Source organism: Suncus etruscus, chromosome 3 (assembly GCF_024139225.1).
Source record: "Suncus etruscus isolate mSunEtr1 chromosome 3, mSunEtr1.pri.cur, whole genome shotgun sequence".
Lineage (NCBI taxonomy): Eukaryota > Metazoa > Chordata > Mammalia > Eulipotyphla > Soricidae > Suncus > Suncus etruscus.
The window spans coordinates 64,655,730-64,673,809 of record NC_064850.1 but is presented as its reverse complement, the minus strand read 5'-3'; the positions used below and the strand labels follow the sequence as shown (position 1 = coordinate 64,673,809).

General features: G+C 52.7%; 1 protein-coding gene across 1 annotated transcript in view; it reads right to left on the bottom strand.

The window, feature by feature from the left end:
* Positions 1 to 13,466, bottom strand: part of IGFN1 (immunoglobulin like and fibronectin type III domain containing 1) — a 72,117-nt gene extending 58,651 nt beyond the window's left edge. The window contains exons 1-13 of the mRNA XM_049770789.1: positions 13,460 to 13,466; positions 12,993 to 13,115; positions 11,168 to 11,307; positions 10,134 to 10,233; positions 9,765 to 9,809; positions 9,153 to 9,198; positions 8,464 to 8,641; positions 7,068 to 7,181; positions 5,090 to 5,258; positions 3,907 to 4,179; positions 3,205 to 3,498; positions 2,299 to 2,853; positions 280 to 417 (exon numbers count right to left, since the gene is read on the bottom strand). Coding sequence (XP_049626746.1) covers positions 280 to 417; positions 2,299 to 2,853; positions 3,205 to 3,498; positions 3,907 to 4,179; positions 5,090 to 5,258; positions 7,068 to 7,181; positions 8,464 to 8,641; positions 9,153 to 9,198; positions 9,765 to 9,809; positions 10,134 to 10,233; positions 11,168 to 11,307; positions 12,993 to 13,115; positions 13,460 to 13,466 — 2,182 coding nt within the window. The remainder of the gene's footprint in view (positions 1 to 279; positions 418 to 2,298; positions 2,854 to 3,204; positions 3,499 to 3,906; positions 4,180 to 5,089; positions 5,259 to 7,067; positions 7,182 to 8,463; positions 8,642 to 9,152; positions 9,199 to 9,764; positions 9,810 to 10,133; positions 10,234 to 11,167; positions 11,308 to 12,992; positions 13,116 to 13,459) is intronic.
* Between the last annotated feature and the right edge of the window lie 4,614 nt (positions 13,467 to 18,080).

Here is an 18,080-nt window from a genome sequence, read left to right as displayed (position 1 = left end):
GACCTCCCTCACCCTCTAATCCTGTTCCCTCAAGGTTCCCCAAACCATTCTTGGGTCCACCCTCAACCCCCAACCCTGTTCCTCCAGGGCCTCCCAAACCATCCCTGGAGCAGCCCTCACCCCCCAATCCTGTTCCCTGAGGGCCCCCCAAACCACCCTTGAGTCCACTCTTACCCAATTCTGTTTCTTTAGAGCCACCTAAATAATCTGTGGGGCCTCCCCCATTCTTTGACCCTGTTCCCTCAGGGTTCCCCAAGCCACCCTTGTGTCCACCCTTACCCAATCCTGTTTCCCCAGAGCCCCCCCAAAAATCTGTGGGGCCTCTGCCATCCCTCGACCCTGTTCCCTCAGGGCCCCCCAAGCCACCCTTGTGTCCACCCTTACCCAATCCTGTTTCCCCAGAGCCCCCCAAAAAATCTGTGGGGCCTCTGCCATCCCTCGACCCTGTTCCCTCAGGGCCCCCCGAGCCACCCTTGTGTCCACCTTCAACCCCCATCCCTGTCCCCTTGGGGCCTCCCAAACCATCCCTGGGATCTCCCTTACCCCCTAATCCTGCTTTCCCAGGCCCCCCAAAACCACCCTTGGGTTCACCCTTACCCAATCCTATTTCCCCAGAGCCCCCCAAACAATCCATGGGGTCTCCCTCATCCCTTGACCCTGTTTCCTCGGGGTCCCCCAAACCACTCATGGGTCCACCCTCAACCCCCAACCTTGTTCCCTTGGGGCCTCCCAAACCATCCCTGGGACCTCCCTTACCCCCAAACCCTGTTCTCCCAGGGCCTCCCAAATCATTCCTGGGGTCTTCCTCACTCCCCAACCCTGTTCCCCCCAGGCTCCCCAAACCACCCTTGGGTTCACTCTTACCCAATCTTATTTCTCCAGGGCCCCCCAAATAATCCCTGGGGTGTCCCCCATGCCTTGATCCTGTTTTCCCAGGGCCCCCCAAACCACCCTTGGGTCCACCCTCAACCCCCAACCCTGTTCCCTTGGGGCCTCCCAAGCCATCCCTGGGGCCTCCCTTACCCCCCAATCCTATTCCACCAGGGCCTCCCAAGCCATCCCTGGGGCCTCCCTTATCCCCCAATCCTATTCCCCCAGGGCTTCCCAAACCATTCCTGGGGCCTCCCTCACCCCCCAATCCTGTTTCTCCAAGGCCTCCCCAACCACCCCTGAGGCCTCCCTCACCCTCTGACCCTGTTTCCCTAGATTCCCCAAAACTGTCCCTGGGATCTCCCTCACCCCCTGACCCTGTTCTCCCCAGGCACACCAAACCATCCCTGGGGCCTCCATCACCCATCTTTCCTCTCTCCCCAGGCCTTAATTCACTTGACTCTCCCCTGTAGCTTGCTTCACCCCTCTCTGGCCCAGGCCCTCCCAATTCTGACTGACCCTGAGGCCCCAGCATCCAGGCAGCCCTAGGCAGACTCTCAGCGAAAGCCAAGTCCACCTCCAGTCCCCTGACACCGTCCTGACACCCACTTCCTGCTCTGGGCTCACTGGGGCTTACCTCCAGGCACCCATCTTCACCCCTTGCCTTGGCCCCAGTCCTCAGAGGTTGGAGCTCCTTGGTTCCTGACTCCCTAGAACCATCTTCACGGCCTCCTTCAAAGGATCCTGGAGCCCCTGAACCTCCAGTCAGACTCTGAGAACAGGTTCCCCCAGGAACCCTCGGAGCTGCTGAGGCCCCAAGGACCCTTCTGCCCGAAGGCCCCACTGCCTCAGGACTGTCTAGGGCACCAGGGGGATAGTGCCTTTCCTGGCAATCAGTATCTCCCTGACCTTTGGGGTCACCTCTGATCCCTAATTGCACCCCAGATTCATCCCAGGGTCCTCCTCTGGGGCCTCCTGGGTTCTTAAGACCAGCAGCTTCCCTAATCCCACCCCCTATAGGCCCATAGCCCCCTCTGTTCCCAAACCTTTCAGCAAGCTCCCCTGGGCCTGGCCTGGAGCCCCCACTGTGCTCTGTCCCCTCAGCTGCCCCAGAGGCAATGCTCCCACCAGCACCCTGGCTTAACACCTTTGCTTCTGACACCCCTGAGCCATGGGCAAAACCAGCCCCAAGTTCAGGATCTGCTCCCCTGCCTTCCCTGAAGCTACCCCCATAGCCAGATTCCAGCCCCATATGGCCTTCTGAGTAGGCCTCACATCCCACATCGACTCTAGTGCACCATGTCCCAGCCCATAAATAAGGTGCAGAGCCAGAACCACCCATATCTCGTAGGGTCCCCCCAAGCCCCTGAGCACCCCCGATACCCACCTTGTGACCAGGCCTCATCTGCCCCCCTATCTGATAGGCACCTGTATCCCCTTCCTCTCCATTAGACTCTTCCCCTCCACCAGACCCAGGCCAGTGGGAAACACCCTCAGGCTCCAGGCTGGCAAGGTCCCCTGCTCCCATCTGGCCAATGTCACAGCCCTGGGAACCCCTGAGGCTTCTGGAACTCTCCACAATCTCTCCAGTGTGCAATGCATCCTGGGTCCTCCTCCCTTGGAGATCCTGTTTACTTCTTTCCCAGCCCCCTGGATCTCCTAGGCCCATCGCGCTGGCTCTGTAGACCCTCCCCCCAATTTCAGACACCTCCAGGTCTCCCACATCTGCCCTCTGCAGCAACTCTTCCACTGAGGTCCTCTGCTCCTCACTTTCAGGGAGGACCCTCCTGGGCTCCTCAGGGCTCCTGCCCACAGCAGTCTGTCCTTGACACCCCCATGTTCCCCAGTAACCCTGGGGTCCCCCAAGCTCAGCTTCCCTCCCTCCAGCAGTGCCCCAGGATCCAGGGCTCACACCCGCCTGGGGATCCAGAACTCTTGCTCCAGGACCTCCTGCCCCCCTGCTCTCCTTGGGGTTCCCCTTGACTGGCCCATCACCCCCATGTGCTGGCCTTACTCTCCTGCTCCCCTCCTCCCTGCACAAAGCATTTCCCCTGTCCCTCTGCCAATTCTCCTTTGTCACTTCCCCACCTGACCAAGACACCCTGGGGCTAGACTGGGCCTCCATTCCCTCCCTAGCTCCCCAGTGAGTACCCCAGGGTTCCTCTTTGGAGTCCTCTCCTTCTGTAGCCTCCCAGCCTCCTGCTAAAGTCCCATCCAGAAACTCCTCCCTGGGTCTGCTAGAATTTTGCTGTCCATCATCTATGGGCTCTGGCTTCAAGTCTTGGTCCTCCCACCACAGACCAGGTTTCCAGCTTCTCTCTCTGGGAACCTCACTTTCCCCCTCTTCTTCCAGAAGGCCCTGGGCAAGCTTGCCTCCTCTATGAGAACAGGTAGGGCCCCCAGGATCACCCACATCAGGGCTCACCAAGGGCTGGACCCCAGAAGCTTGCCCCACCCCCTCAAGGGAGCCTCTCAAGAAATGCTGCTCTTGGGGTCCCCCCTCTTTGCCACCCATGTGCCTGGAATCTTCAGCTTCTGGGTCTTGGACTCCATGCACCAGCAGCTCGTGGCCCACACCTGTAGTCAGAAGGCCTTCACCCTTCCCAGCTTTGGGGAGAAGGCACCCCCCTAGAGAGAGGAGAGAGGGTGAGAGTGTACATCTCTGCAGAGACGGTCACCCAAGAGATAGCCCATTGCCCTTCCCCAACCCTGGTGCAGGGGGCAACACATGAGCCCAAGTGCCCTGCTGAGAAATCAACTACTTTTCATGACTAATTCTTGACTAATCCCCAAGCTCTGGGGAGAGGTCAAGACCTTCTTGGATGTGGCTCAGTGAACCTGTCCCCATCCAGGCTCTGTCCAGTGCCTCAGGCCATGCTGGACCTCAGCAGTACCCCCAGGGGACAAATGGGGCTGGGCTATAGGGGACAAAGGAGACTCCCTCTACTCCCAGGGGGTTCAGAAGACAGTTGCTCAATGCCCACCCACCCCATGCAGGTGCTGAGGGTCAGAGAGAAGCTGGAAGGGACTACTCACCCCCAACCACCAGCCAGGCACTGGAGGACTGCTGCCCAGCGAGCAGTGAGTAGAGACCCATGTCGCAGGGATGGGCGCCCCGCACAATCAGCTGGTGGGTCAGCCCGTCGGGGGACACAGACACTTGGTACTTGTTGCTGGGCCGCAGTGGCCGGTGCTGGAAGTGCCAGACAGCGTCGGGGTAAGGACTGGAGAGGGAGCATTGGAAGTGGGCATCACCCTCCTCTGGGCAGCGGGCCTCAGCCAACGGGACCTCCACTCTTGGGGGGATGGCTGCACCAAAGTAGGAAGAGGGTATCAAAGTAGGAAGAGGGCAGCCGCTCTGAAATCCAGGTTCTCTCCAGCAACCTGGGGTCACCCATGCCCAAATGTCAGACCCCAAAACTATGCCAAAGCCAAATTGAGACAGTGAGGGAGGCTCCCTCTTTCCAGCTCTAGGACTCTATTATTCTTGGGAAGCTCCCAGCACTCCTGGAGATACACAGCCCTGTGCAGACCTTTTATTGCTGGGGTGACAGGGACACATTTTTAGACTGAACTAACTCAGGGCTCCCACAGAATCTTCACTCCAGCCTACAAACCTGGCCCTTAGAATTATCTTTCTTAGTCCCCAAACTGATATTAGGGCAAAGTGGGCACATAAAAGACCCCACTGTACCCAGTGCTAGGACTCCAGACACCAATTACACTTCTGAGAAAGAGCTCCCAGAAGGTACTCCACTTCTTACACACCCAGAAGCTTTAGTGCAGTGTCTTGACCCAGGCCCCCCAAAAGGCTCTGCTCCTGGTGACATAGACCTGGGCTTCAGGAAGGGCTTGCACTCATGTGACCCTGCTTGGCCTCTATCCCTCCCCACATGTCCCTCCAATTGCCAAGGACCATGGGAATGGGGTGATATGCTCCAGCTCCCTATGGGAATGGGCAGAGCACAAGGCCCCACTCTACAGATGGGGAGTTTCAAGGTGGGTGCAGGCAGTGTGTGAAGGGGGATCCTCGAAGCAGTGAGATAGGTGGAACACCCGAGAAGGGAGAGGTGCTGGGGCTAAAGAAGGTCAGTGCATAGATACTCCCAATGTTGGCCTCCATTTCAGGGGTCCCTGTACCTCTGAACCAGGCTTTCCAGACACAGCACCCACCTGACCCCACCCGCACCTGCAAGCGTGTGCAGAGCACCCAGCTCACCGGAAGCTTCCAGCTGTGTGGAGAAGACCCCAGCGTCCTCCACTTTGACCTGGTAGATGCCGGCATCCTCGGGCTTCAGGTCCCGGATCTGGAAGTGGTAGCGCTTCCCCAGACGACGCAGGCAGTGCTTGGTTTGGTTGTCAAAGCCGTAGGGAACCATCTCTCCATCCTGGTGTGGATTAGGAAGAGGAACCCAGGGCTCAGCCCATTCCAGCCCCACACTGGTCACACAGTGGTTTTCTCTCACTACACTAGGCCCCACAGTGCTGGAACCACCAAGTTGCTGGTGTGGGGACAAAGCCAGGTCTCAGATGAGAGAAGGCAGCCAAGGCCCTCGGAATGCACTTGGCGCTATCTCAGACTAAATAATCCACAAGTGTCAGGACGAGGGCAACTGAGACTAAGTATGAGAGGCCGGAATTGATGGGCTGGCCACCTAGAGCCCTGCAGGGATAATGGGGTCAACACCCGTGGTCCTGGGACCCCAGAACACACATTTGATTGCTCAAAGGGCTAAATGCAAGCTTTGCATGTGTTAAGTCCAGGAGAATGATGCGCCGTTCAAAGACACCAAGACCACAGTTTCATGCAAAAGCAGGGGGTTTATTTTAAGCATATGCAGGGGCTATGCTAGAATCCAGCATAAGCTAGAAACTGCCAGCCCTGAGCCATGAGCTTACAAGCTGTATATAGGAATTCAAACAATAGAAAGGTACAGTAGATTGATTTGCTTTAGGAAGTACATGACATCTGGCATTTGCTCAATCACATTTTTGCAAGGTGCAGGTGCAAGCTTACAGGGTTAACATGACCGGGTTAAAACCATGTAGGAACAGAAAGAAAGTTAAACTATAACTGGGTCTACAAGTTCCCACAATTGTGAAGGGGGGTGAGTAATCAGGGCAGTCAGGAAACTCAGGGGAAACTTAAGTTCCCAGAATTGTGAAGGGGGGTAGGTAATCAGGGCAGTTTGCAAACCCAGGGGAAACTTTTCCTTTACACATGCAGGAGGCAGAGTTGTAAACCAAAGCTGCATTCCCCTCCTTAACCTCAGCAGTGGCAGGGATGAACCCCTGAGACAGAGCTGGGAGTAATCCCTGAGCACTGCCAGAGTGCCTCTGCAATTAAAAAAAAAAAAAAGTTTGATCAGATCTCTCCAAGGCTCTTCAAAGCCCAAGAACCTAGATGTACACCACTTTCTCAACAGTGGTTATTGCCACTCATAAAATCCTAGTGGCCCACAGTGTGCCAGGCACTGTTTTAGGAATCAAAAACACAGTCATAAATAAAACCCAGGGTCACACCCTGAGACAAAAACAAACTGTGAGGAAACACAAACAATCAGCAACCTAAACAAATACTGGAACTACAAGGCTCAGGTGAGCAGGATGACTTGGGGTACACGATGCTCCTTAGTGTGTCCAGGAGCATTGCTCTGTGAGTGAGAGACCAATCCTCATGTATGGGCTAGAGCAGGGCCACTCTATCCAGAGGGCAGAGCCAGAATAAAATAACAGGGACCTGGAGAAGGACAGAGGAGTAGGAGCCAGCAGGGAGACCTCCTTATCCCCATCCCCATGAGACAGGCCTGACAACACTCTTACTTTTTAAGGGGTAAATCAAGGCACCAAGCAGTTGAACCTCAGGTTACAGAGCCTGAAAGCAGTGGTACAGAGTTGGGTCGCAGGACAAGATCCAGCTCTGTACACAGTCACACACCAGTCTAGTCCCCACCTGGTGGTGGACTATGGGTCTGTCTGTCTGGAATGTGCCAAGACCCTGCAGTGAGGCTAGACAGATGGGGGGTGGGGGATGGTGGACACTGTACAGAAATCTCCTTTCAGTCACTGTCCCAAATGGCTCAGGTGTCTGCAAAATGACCTGGCTCATTGCACAGATTACACGGGGAGCCCCCCCACTGTCCCGCTCAGAGAGTCATGCAGCTACAGCTCTTCCCACCGCAGCCCACCAGCCTCACCTTATACAGGTAAACCTTGCTCTCGGGATCCTTGAGATCCAGCTCCAGGGAAAAAGTGGCCACTCCGTCCTTGCTGACCTTGAGGTGCCTCAGGTTGGAAACAATGTTGACATACTAGGGAAGCAACAAGATGAGTATTGGCTTGGGGATCAACAGAGGTGGCAGGCCTCAGCCCTAACTGAGCACACCTCTGTCCCTTCAGCAGTGGGAGTCTATAAGCCCAATAAGTCGGGGGGAGAACTTCAAGAGAAGAGAGAAGGGCAAGGTTAGGAAAAGCAGGAAGCGGGGTTTGATCAGTTATCCTGTATGGTCCCCTGAGCCCACCAGGAATGATTCCTGAGTGCAAAGTCAGGAGTAATCCCCGAGCACCTACAAGGGTGGCTCCAAAACAAAACAAACAAACAAACAACCAGGAAGAATTCCCAGTGCCCTGGCAATGTGGTGGGTCTGCCCTGCACCTGTCTGTCCATCAAGGTATCTGAGCACCCACCACATACAAAGTCCAATGCTGGGTACCTTGGGGTCTACTGGAAATAATCTGATAAGGCAAAAGAGAAAGTTGGGAGGAGAGGAAGCCCAGACACCAAGATGGAGCAACCTTCTCTCCTTAACTTGGTAAAACACTATTTTGGAAGAAAACACATTTCTGGAAGAAAAAATATATGGGACTACAGCATACTTAAGTTCAACACAGGAAAATACTTCCTGTTCCATTTACAACAGTGTTTTTAAGCTAGGGGTCCAGAATATGGGGTTAAGGAGCTGACCTATGGACAGGGGAATCACATGAAGGAAACAAGTTCAGAGGGGATGAGAAAATGGCTTTCTAGGACTCAAGAATGAGAGTGAGAATGTGGGTGAGAATGTCTCTCCCTTGAGGCCTTAGACTGAGCCCAAAGCACCGTGATGAGGAGGCTGATAACAGTGATATCAAGGATGGAGACAGTGTGGCAAAGAGACTAAGAGACTATTCAGCAAGAGAAAACAATAACACAGAAGGCTCAGCTGGCACCTAGCAGCTCAGCAAATTCTCGGCAATGACTTCGTTAACGCTATTGTGAGATGTAGGCTGGAACAAGCAATATAAAGCGAATTATGTTGTGCCTGCTAAGGGGGCATTAACTTGGGACACTGGTAGGGGGAAAGTCACATTGGTAGTGGGATTGGTGTTGACATATTGATTCTTAAAATGACTCACTCTATTATGAACAACTTTTAAATCATGGTGTTTAAATAAAGTTTCAAATGGGGGGAATGACCGGATGTGGCTTGTGCAGATCCCTGCTTCATGGGGCTGTTTGTTCCAGGGACTTAAATAACGACCAGCCGGCCACTGTGCACCACATCCCTGCACCCTAGCTGCCCCGGCTGCCTGGGCGGCTGCAGCTCGGGATACCTGCACCATCCGGTCCTCACGTTCCTGGCGCATCTGCTGCAGCTTGCGCAGGAGGCCCCGGAAGTCCACGATGCCGTACTTCCGGCAGATCTGCTCATAGTCCTTCCTGTCGGCTGTGGTCAGCAGCTGCCACACCTGCTCCGAGTCCAGCTTTTTCTCGGGCACTGGAGTTGGGGCCCTGGGGAGCAGGGCTAGCAGGTCAAAGGTTAGAGAACTGGATCTGGGCCTCACTGCTGGCCAGGTTGGAAGGAACCCATGTGGACAGGGTGGGCCTCTCCCTCAATCCCAGCTTCTGGAGAGACACTGATCCTTCCAGTCAACTGTGCATTTCCCAAAGAGTTGTTCTTGGGATGGGGATGTCTTGAGATGGGGCTTCCCAAGGGGATCTCTGGGTATGGCTCTGGGGATTAACATTTTACTTCCAGGCCGCATCATTCTCCAGGTGGATTCTCAAATAATTTAGTGAAGTCAATCAGATCCTTTAGTGCACTTGAATGAAAAACGTTCAAGTAGGAGAGCGCACCCCCATCAGAGGATTGGGGTGGGAGCCATTCACTTAAGGCCACTGAGTGTCTAAGCAGTTAAGTCCAAAGGGCCCAGCTCAGCCCATCCCTGCCTCCATCTGCCCTTTAGGAGAGCGAAGAGGAGGGCTGGGTCTTCATTTGCTCACCCCAATAGTCCAGACTCACCTCTTTCTTAGCACCTTCCGGAAATCTACCAGCTCCTTCCTGAGATCTAGAAAAGACAGAGAGGGGACTGAAGAGACAGTACAGTGTGTAGGGAACTTGCTTTGCATGTGGCTTACCCAGGTTCAATCCCTGGCACTATATGTGAGTCATTGGGAGTAATATCTGAGTGCAGTCAGGAGTAACCCTTGAGCTGGGTATGGCCCCCAAAATACCAACAACCAAAAAGGTAGAAAAAGTGGAAAAGGAGCCTACCTGAGTGAATAAAACAAAGGAAAAGTAAGGGATGGCAGGGGAGGAAGTTAGAACCTGGGCTAGAACTGACAGTTGAACTTTTGGAGGAGGGTTGGGGAACATACCCATGGTGCTCAGGACCTACTTTTGGCTCTGTGCTCCAGAATTGGAGCTGGTGGTACTCAGGAGACCATGTGGGGTGTCAAACCTGCGTTGGCTGTGTGCAAGGGAAGAACCCCACCTGCTGTGCTATCTCTTCGGCCCCCTGACAGCTAAACATTTGCAACAACCAATTTCCAGGGGATGGGGGTGGCCCATCTCTTCGGGGCTCTATGGTGCAGAACCCCATCCTCCAAAGGCCCTCCAAGGAGAGACACCTACCTTCCTGGGCTTCCTTGTGCCGCTTCCGATTCTTCCGGAAGCCAACTGGAGTGAACACAAAGGGGATAGTGAGGAGACAAGCAGGGTCATCAATGTGCTTCCTGAGAGAATGGGAGTAACCCCTCACCCTATCTCTCCTCTAAAGCCATGGTCTGGCAAGAAGGACAAGGGACAAGCAAGTTGAGGATCTCAGCAGTATGCAAGTCTCTTCTCCAGAAACTTTGAGATTCCAAAACCTACCTAGCTAAGAGTGACCCCATTAGCATCCCCCACTCCCATTTCTTCAACCCCATCAGGCCTCTGATCCTCTTATTTACTGTGTCTCCCAAGGCACAGCCAGGGCTGATCAAGGCAGTCCAGGGTCCCCACCTTCAATGACTGTCAGCCTCGCGGAGCACGTGGCCTCACCCCACTTGTTGATGGCCTTGCAGCGGTACACATCCGTGTCCTCACCCGTCAACTTGAGGATCTGTGGGAGCCAAGGGCATAGCAGTAGGCTCGACACCCCCACCTCTTTCCTTATGGTAAGTATTAGGGCTGCAAGGACAGGGAAGTGTACTCCTGGCTTCCCTGAGCTATGCTCCTCATCAGGAACACACACACACACACACACACACACACACACACACACACACAAGCACGGCCAGAGAGATGGTACAGTGGATAGTTTCTTGCCTTGCTTGCTTCAGACTTGGGTTTGATTCCCTGCATCCCATCTGAACACAGCCAGGAGTGAACCCTAACTGTAGAGCCAAGAAAGCTCTGAGCACAGCTGAGTGGGTCAAAAGAGAGAGACCCTTAATCACACACATACACACACACTTCAAAAAAAACACAACTCTGGGGTTTGGAGTGAGGTGGATGGACAAGTATTATGTGAGACAATAAAACAGTGTGACAAAAAAAGAAGAAAACTTGTGTTTAGAGATTCTGGGATTGAATAAAGTCTCTCCTGTGCATACTTAGCAAATTACGTAACCTCTCTGAACCGTAGTTTTCTTCTAAGATGAGGCTAATACTACCTTCCCAGAGAGAACATGTTCAGGGTTCAGTCTCATTATGTGGGTCACATAAACAGGCCTAAGCACAAAGTGGGTGCCCCTGTAAGTAGATACTATCAACAGAACCTCTAGAGCTGACCAGCATACACTGGCTGGCAAGATACTTCACATCTGCCCAGAGAGTAGGGAACATCTGTCATGAGCCCATTACAGGTGTGTGGGGGGGGGAGACTGAGGCACAGAGTTACAGAGTTGTGCAGTGCTTCCCAAGACCAAGAGGTCCAGGGAAGGAGTAAAATGTGTTGTCTGGGATTATCACTCAGACATCTGATTTCCAAGGCCATCGAAGAGGGTCGGGGATGGACACTGGTGGCCAAGCATGGCTGGAACCAGGAGGCCCACCTGCAGTGTGTGCTCCCGGTCGCCGGGCTCCTCCAAGACCTGATACTTGCTGGAATTGCTGAGCTGGCCTTGGCTGTTCTCCCAGTGCACTTCAGGGATGGGGTCCCCACAAACCTGAACACGAAAGGTGGCATTTCTCCCTGCACAGAGTAAAGCATGCAGAGGGGTTGGTTAGGGTGGCAGAGTATCTCTAGTGAGCTCCTAACTTAGTTGAGATGGGTCAGGAAGGCAGCTCAGACCCAAGATTTGCATGTAGAAGGCCAGAACAGGATCTCTGGCACTGCTGGGAGTAAGCCCGGAACACTTTTTGGCAGTGGCTTTGGAGCATTACTATGTGTGATCCAAAAAAAATAAACAAGAAAATTTTCTGTTTGTTTTTTTTTTTTACAGAAAAACCAAGGATTATCTTTATTTGGGTGTGATCAGGTTGTCTTTTTTACATTTTTTTAATATATAAAATCTTTAAGCACCATGATTACAAGCAAAACAAAATAATCTTACTGGGGATAGAGCCATAATACAGTAGGTCGGATGCTTGTTTTGAATGTAGCTGACCCAGGCTTGATCCCTAGGACCCCATATGGTACCCCAAGTCATACTAGAATTAATCCCTGAGCTCAGAGCTAGAAGTAGTAAGCTCTGAGCACAGCTGTGTAGTAAACAAACAAAAACTCGAAAAAGAGGGACTAGAGTGATAGTACAGTGGTTTAGTACTTGCTGTGCACACAATTTATCCAGGTTCAATCCCCAGAATCCATATTGTTCCCCCAAGCACCACCAGGAATGTTTCCTGAGGCTAGAGCCAGGAGTCAGCTCTGAACACCACCAGGTGTGAACCCCTCAAAATCCTATCTTGCAAGACTGGAGTGTGACCTGGTATCTCATGCTTGCCATAAGGCCCTGGGCTGAGTACTTTGTTCTCCTGTCCTTAGAAGGGCCCCAGGCCATTGTCCCCTTGGTTCCAGGATCCAGGAATGCCAGGTGGACATCAGTATGCTCAGGCCTCGAGGAATACCCTTGTTAGGCTTGGACACCACATAGTTGGGGCTCAACAGCAAAGGGGTGCTTATGACTGGCCCTGATGAAAGGGGTGCAAGCAGGATGAGCAGTATGGGTGGCATTTCTTTGTGAGAAGGTGGGATCAGGGGGTCTGATGGACAGAGAAGGAGTCAAGGGTCTTGGACTCGGGGTCAGAGAAACTATAGAGAGAAATAAATTCAGGGGCTCAAAGATGCTCTCCAACTCAGGATTCCTACCACAGAAGCTCCTTTCCGAAACCATACTTGGTATGAAAGTCTGGAGCAGCTGAGACCCTCCAGCAGCGCCAGCTGCCCAGAAGCCTTGGATCCAGAAGAATACTAAGACCCGAGGCCATGACCTTGGTCCCCTCCAAGCACTGCTGCTGTCCTCATGGAGGACACTGCAGAGATTGACCACCAGTACAGTCTGTGAGGCTTTTCCAGTGTCCCTGTCACTTTGCTCAAATGGACTTCTTTAGTGGCCCCTTGAGCCATGTGGTATCAAAGCCTCAGGAGGAATATCAGTAGCTGGGTGCCCCTTAGCCAGGGTGGCTTCTAGACAGGGGGTGAAAAGGAATAGGGGCATCATGACCTCACCTGCCCCCAGTGCAGCCCTCTATCCTTGAAGTGACAGGCTATAATATGTCTTCACTCTCTGGACCCTTTTGTCTCTCAGGGCCCTTTCTCTTTAAGGGTCCCAGGTAGGCACCCCCTACCTGTGTGACTAGGCTGATTGGTGTCTGAGCCCCTCCACCTCTTGCATAAAGATAGGATGGGGCCAGGACTTCATTCCCCTCCCCACTCACCCTCCTGCAAAGCCAGGCTGACAGGTCTCTGCTGGAAGCCAGGGGGGCTGCCACCTTCTGGCATCTCTTCCTCTGGCAGCGGTGCACTCACCACAGGGGTGCAAGCTGTCTCTAGAGGCTTCCCTGGAGAAAATGTGAAAGAGAAAGTTGGCCACCCTCCTCCATAAAATGGAGAAACCTCTCACCCACTCCACAGCAAAATCTCCAGAAAACAGTAGGTTCTCAGTTAGTTTCTGCCCCTGAGCATCTCTTTGGGGTTTTCTTCTGGTGCCAGGAACTGATCTGTCAGTGTGAACAGTCTTGAGAAGGGGCTGAGGGATATTGGGGTGTCCATGGAAATAGGGAGAGCAGTGTGCCTTTGGAAAAGCAAGTCAAACCCCAAAGATGAAACTTAAACAAGTGGGGGCAAGGTGGCATCCCAAGATCTATATCCGCTCCTGCCAGCCCTACCCCCACTCCTCTCTCACCTGCCATGGTGCTGGGCCTCTAGGACTCTGAAAAGAGAAAAGAATTTTGTGAGGTCACAGCACTGAGTACAGTAGTCAAGCTATGGAAATAACCCACACACCCAATTACAAATGAACACATATTGTGAGGTTGTGGTCTGTACATGGTGGAATATTATGCAGTTGTAAAAAAGAGCAGAACTATGCAATTTGCAGCTATACTATGGAGCTAAAGGAGATTGCGTTGAGTGAGGTCAGTGGGGAGGAAAGGAACAGATCCATAATGATCCCTTATCTCTGGGACTTCAAGATACACAGCGAGGAAGCAACAAAGGGCCAGAGACAATACAACCGGAGAACTAAACTACACAACTGAATTGGGGTGAAGAGGTTAAAAGGGAAGGGAGATGGGATCCTTGGGTAGATGAGGGTACAGTGGTGAGAGGTGTGGTGTTGGAGGTATGTAATAAGAAACCATATTTAGCAGCATGTAAGTCAAAGAACCTCAACTACAGAGAGAATGTTTGTTAGCAGACAAACCATCCCTCACCACCAACAACCAGCCCTTTGGGGTGGGAACTAAGGGGTCACCCACAAGAAAACGGCTCACACCACTAAAGGCACCTATCGACACAAATTATTCTCTGACTTACAAAGGCAGTTTTCTAGGCACCTTTGCTGTTGACAGAAACTATAGGCCAGGGTTTACACATCACACAGGATCAGATCCTGGCAGCTCCCAGGACCATGACAGTGAGGCATGGCTCTTCCCCCATGAGGTCTAGGAAGCAAAGTCTGAGCCCTGAATTCTCCTGTTTTGGAGCCTTCTGGGCCCTGACTGTGGCAAGAATATTCCAGAATGTTCTCTAGGTCTCTGCAGCTAAATCTGAATTCCCTGGTCTGCAGTAGGTTGGGGGTCCCATAGTTCACCCACACCACTCTTTCTGCTGAGCCAGGGAATCAGTACCAGAACAAGAGACCCCCAATCACTGGTACTGCCATCTTCCCTGAAAGCAGTGTCATCCCACAAGAGAAGAGCTGGGCTTGGGGGTGACAGGAGAGTCATGACTGAGGTGTCTAAAGAAATGCTGCCAGCCAGCCATGTCCTGTGCAGCTGGCAGATAGGCTGAGGTGCATCTCCAAGAGTCTATTTCTATCACCAATCTGGGACCATCCAGGACCACATGTGCCTGTGTATGCTCCTACTGCAGGCTGATGTGTCCCCTTTCCACTCCTGCCATTCTGGCCCCCCAAGTCTCCCTTCAGTGCTCAGTCCCTGCAACCAGTACACTGGAATGCTAGGGTGTGCCAGATTTGGTCTGGAGCAATCACGAGGCAGCTGAGTTTCAGGGAGTTGGGACAGGGGGTGTCTTGGGGACAGGGTGAGAAGTGCCAGCAGAGGAGACTCAGCAACTGTGGTAAGAAAAGGCTGAGAGGCCTCAGTGTTCTCCAGGAGAAGCCTTCCACCTTCAATACCACCCCTACCATCTACCACCACCCCCAGTTCTGTGTCATGCTCTGCTGTTTGCAGTTCTAGCTGAGACCAGAGACCCACCCCAAAAATCAGAGTGTGGAGTTCAAAGAGGAACCATCCCTTCCCCCGGACCTCTTCTCTTTGTTTTGTTTTGTTTGGAGGCCACCCTCAGCAGTGCTCAGGGTTCACTTCTAGCTCTGGGCTCAAGGATCACTCTTTTTTTTTTTTTTAAATGAGCAGTTGAATAAGTTGGGTTTAATGAATATTTAAGGGATTGCTACATATGCCCCACACAATATTCTTTTTTTTTATTATTATTATCTTTTTTTTTTTCAAGGATCACTCTTGTTCTCAGGGCACCATCTGCAGGACTGGGGATCTAATCAAGGTCAGCTGAATACCTTCCATCAGCAAGGACCCTCCATCTCCAGACCCAAAAAGGGTGGGCACAAGATCTTTTTGTTGGGAAACTAGAAAGACAAGGTTCCCATAAAACAGAGTTACGTCTCTCTCCAGAGCTCAGTCCTACACCGGGGAAAAGCCCTCATTTTTGTTTGTTTGGTTTGGTCCCACTCCCAGCAATACTCAGGGGTCACTCCCGACAGTACTTTGGAGGCCATGCAGTGCCAGAAATTGGCCCAATGGTCCAGCCCTTTGCATTATCTCAAAAAAAAAAAAAAAAAACCTTAATCCTGGGGTCATAGGAATAATACAGTGGATAGGGCCTTGCACATGGCTAACACAGGTTCGATCCTGGCACCACACAGAGTACCCCAGACTCTTCAGAAGTGATTTCTGAACAGTCAAGAGTAGGCCCTGAGTACAACAATTGTGACATGCCCCCACAACCCCTGAAATAAAAAATTGAGAAACCCTTTGCCATATTGAACATCTGCTTGTGTCCTTACCTCAGCTTAGTCTTACAAACCTCATCCTGGTCCCTCTTGAGGACCCCAGCCCTGTACCCCTTTTCCGTCCAGGACCCAGTCTTCTGCTGCCTCCAACCTACTGATTCCTAGGAGCTGACACCAGAAGATGTTTTTCCCAACCTCTTTACCAGGCTATAAATCAAGATTGGGCCAGTCCCTAGCCTGGATCCTGACCCTGACCACTAGCCAGAGGCTGAGTCGCTTCAACTTTCATGCTCTCACACCAGCAGTGCCCAGAACCACAGCCAGGACAGAAGAATTCAGGCAGGACCTGCTGAATTTTCTTCTTCTGGCACTTTAGAGCTGTCTACTAGAATGTGAGCTGCCCACCTTAGGAGAGTCTGGGGGCTGACATCTTACCCTTGTGGTACCCCAAGGCCATTGTGTGAAAGGTGGTGCCAATACTTCCCTCTCTGTCCCAGCCTGGGGATGAGCAGTGGGGTGTAGGTGACTCACCTGTACCCTGGCAGCCTCCAGCCTCTTGCCTGCTCTCTCTCATGTCTGGGCTCTGAATGACAGCAGGATCAAGCCCTTGTAGAGTCTGACTCCTCTGCCCCGCCCTACCACCCCATCTTCCGGCCCTCACTTGGCAGGGCAAGCCCCCAGGTCTAGCTGGGCCTCAAAGGTCAGGGATGGACTGCCCAGTGACATCAGCTCATGCAACTCCCTGGTTCTCAAAAATCTAAGCACTTAACTACAAGGGCTTAGAGATGTTCCAGCCCCCATTGGGCTCACCCGATGACCCCTTTCTATGGGGGTGGATGCACTATCTAAACCCTTAGATTTCTAGCCAAGCTGGTCCCCAGGGCTCCTGGACACTCAGAGTCACACAGATGCACAAGGCACTACTTTCTTGGCAGTCATTACCCCAGGAGGGGACAGTCAGGGACCAAGCACCAGGATTGGGGCAAACTTAGACTGCTGTGGGGGTGAGGTACCAAAGACCCTGCTACTGGGCATCCTCCACTGACAGTGCCAAACAGGGGAAACCTGGGGTCAGAAAGGCCGGAAGGCTTCTTGGAGAAAGTGAGTTTCCTCAGTATAGAAGAGGTGGCCTGGCCACTGGGCTGGACAGAGGGCTGGAGGTAGAGACCATGAGAGGAGGATGGATGCAGGGAGATGAGCACAGAGAGAGTCAGAGGCCCAGAAGGAGCCAATGAGGACAACCAAAAGGACCTACAGTCATGGGCCCACTTTCTCGGTTTAGGATAAGATGCCTCTTTGCCTATCATATATATTTTGTCACCACCATTAAGCAAAGCTTACTTGAGGATTTGAGGGAGTAGAAGGACATGGGGAAACCCTGGTGAGAATGAAGGCCCTGCTACTTCTTGAAAGGCCATGGCAGCATTGCTCAGAGTGGGGCCATGCGCACTGCACTCAGGTATGCACCGGGTTCAGTGTACCTGGTTGTACTGTTCTTAGCTCTGGTGGTCAGGGCTAGGGTCTCCTGAGTTGGTGTTGGTCAGCTCAGTGCCCTAGGTCTGGCCCTCAGAGCCTGGCAGCCTGGGCCAATGGCAGGGCTTCTCTCTTCAGAGTTTAGGGTCCAGCAGACAAAGGTGGAATGGGGCTGGCAAGAAGCAGAGTACTCTCCAAAAACTCAAGTGGGGGCAAGTGGGGAGCCTGAAATGCTAGGGAAGGGGCAGCAGGAGGTGGCTTTGAACAGATAGACTTTGGGAGCTGCACAATCTCTGATTTCTAGTCTAAGAGTTAGTGAATGAAGTTGGTTTTAAACTGAAGGACTTACTTGCAGTTTACACTTGAGCTTTGCAAGTAAAGGATAAGGGACAGGAGTCTAATTACCAGGATGGTAGTAGAAAGACCCCCAGGAACTGAAGGAAATGCTGCGGGTATACATGGCCCAATGCTGAGCTTCTCTGAACCCTCTCTGCTTCCCAAGAGGCTGGTGAATTTGCCATAGCCTGAAGATAACCAACAGGCCACAGTTGGGGTGCCCCTGTACTCTGTAGCGCCCCCCCCCCAATCTGCTCTTCTTAGTTAGAGGGAAGCTCTGAACTCAGAGGTCTAAGAGGGGCCAAGTGGTTCACATTCATGTTTCTCCTCATCTTTAACCTGCAGCAGGCAGAGGCCCATAACACTGGTGGTCTGGGGCCATCAACTCAGAGGTGAGAATCAGTGGAGATTCCTGGGCCAGACATTGGCTCTGTCCTCTCCCACTGGCAGAAGATAACAGGGGCTAAAGGGGGGTGTCAATCCCCTTAGGGATTCCTTCATAACC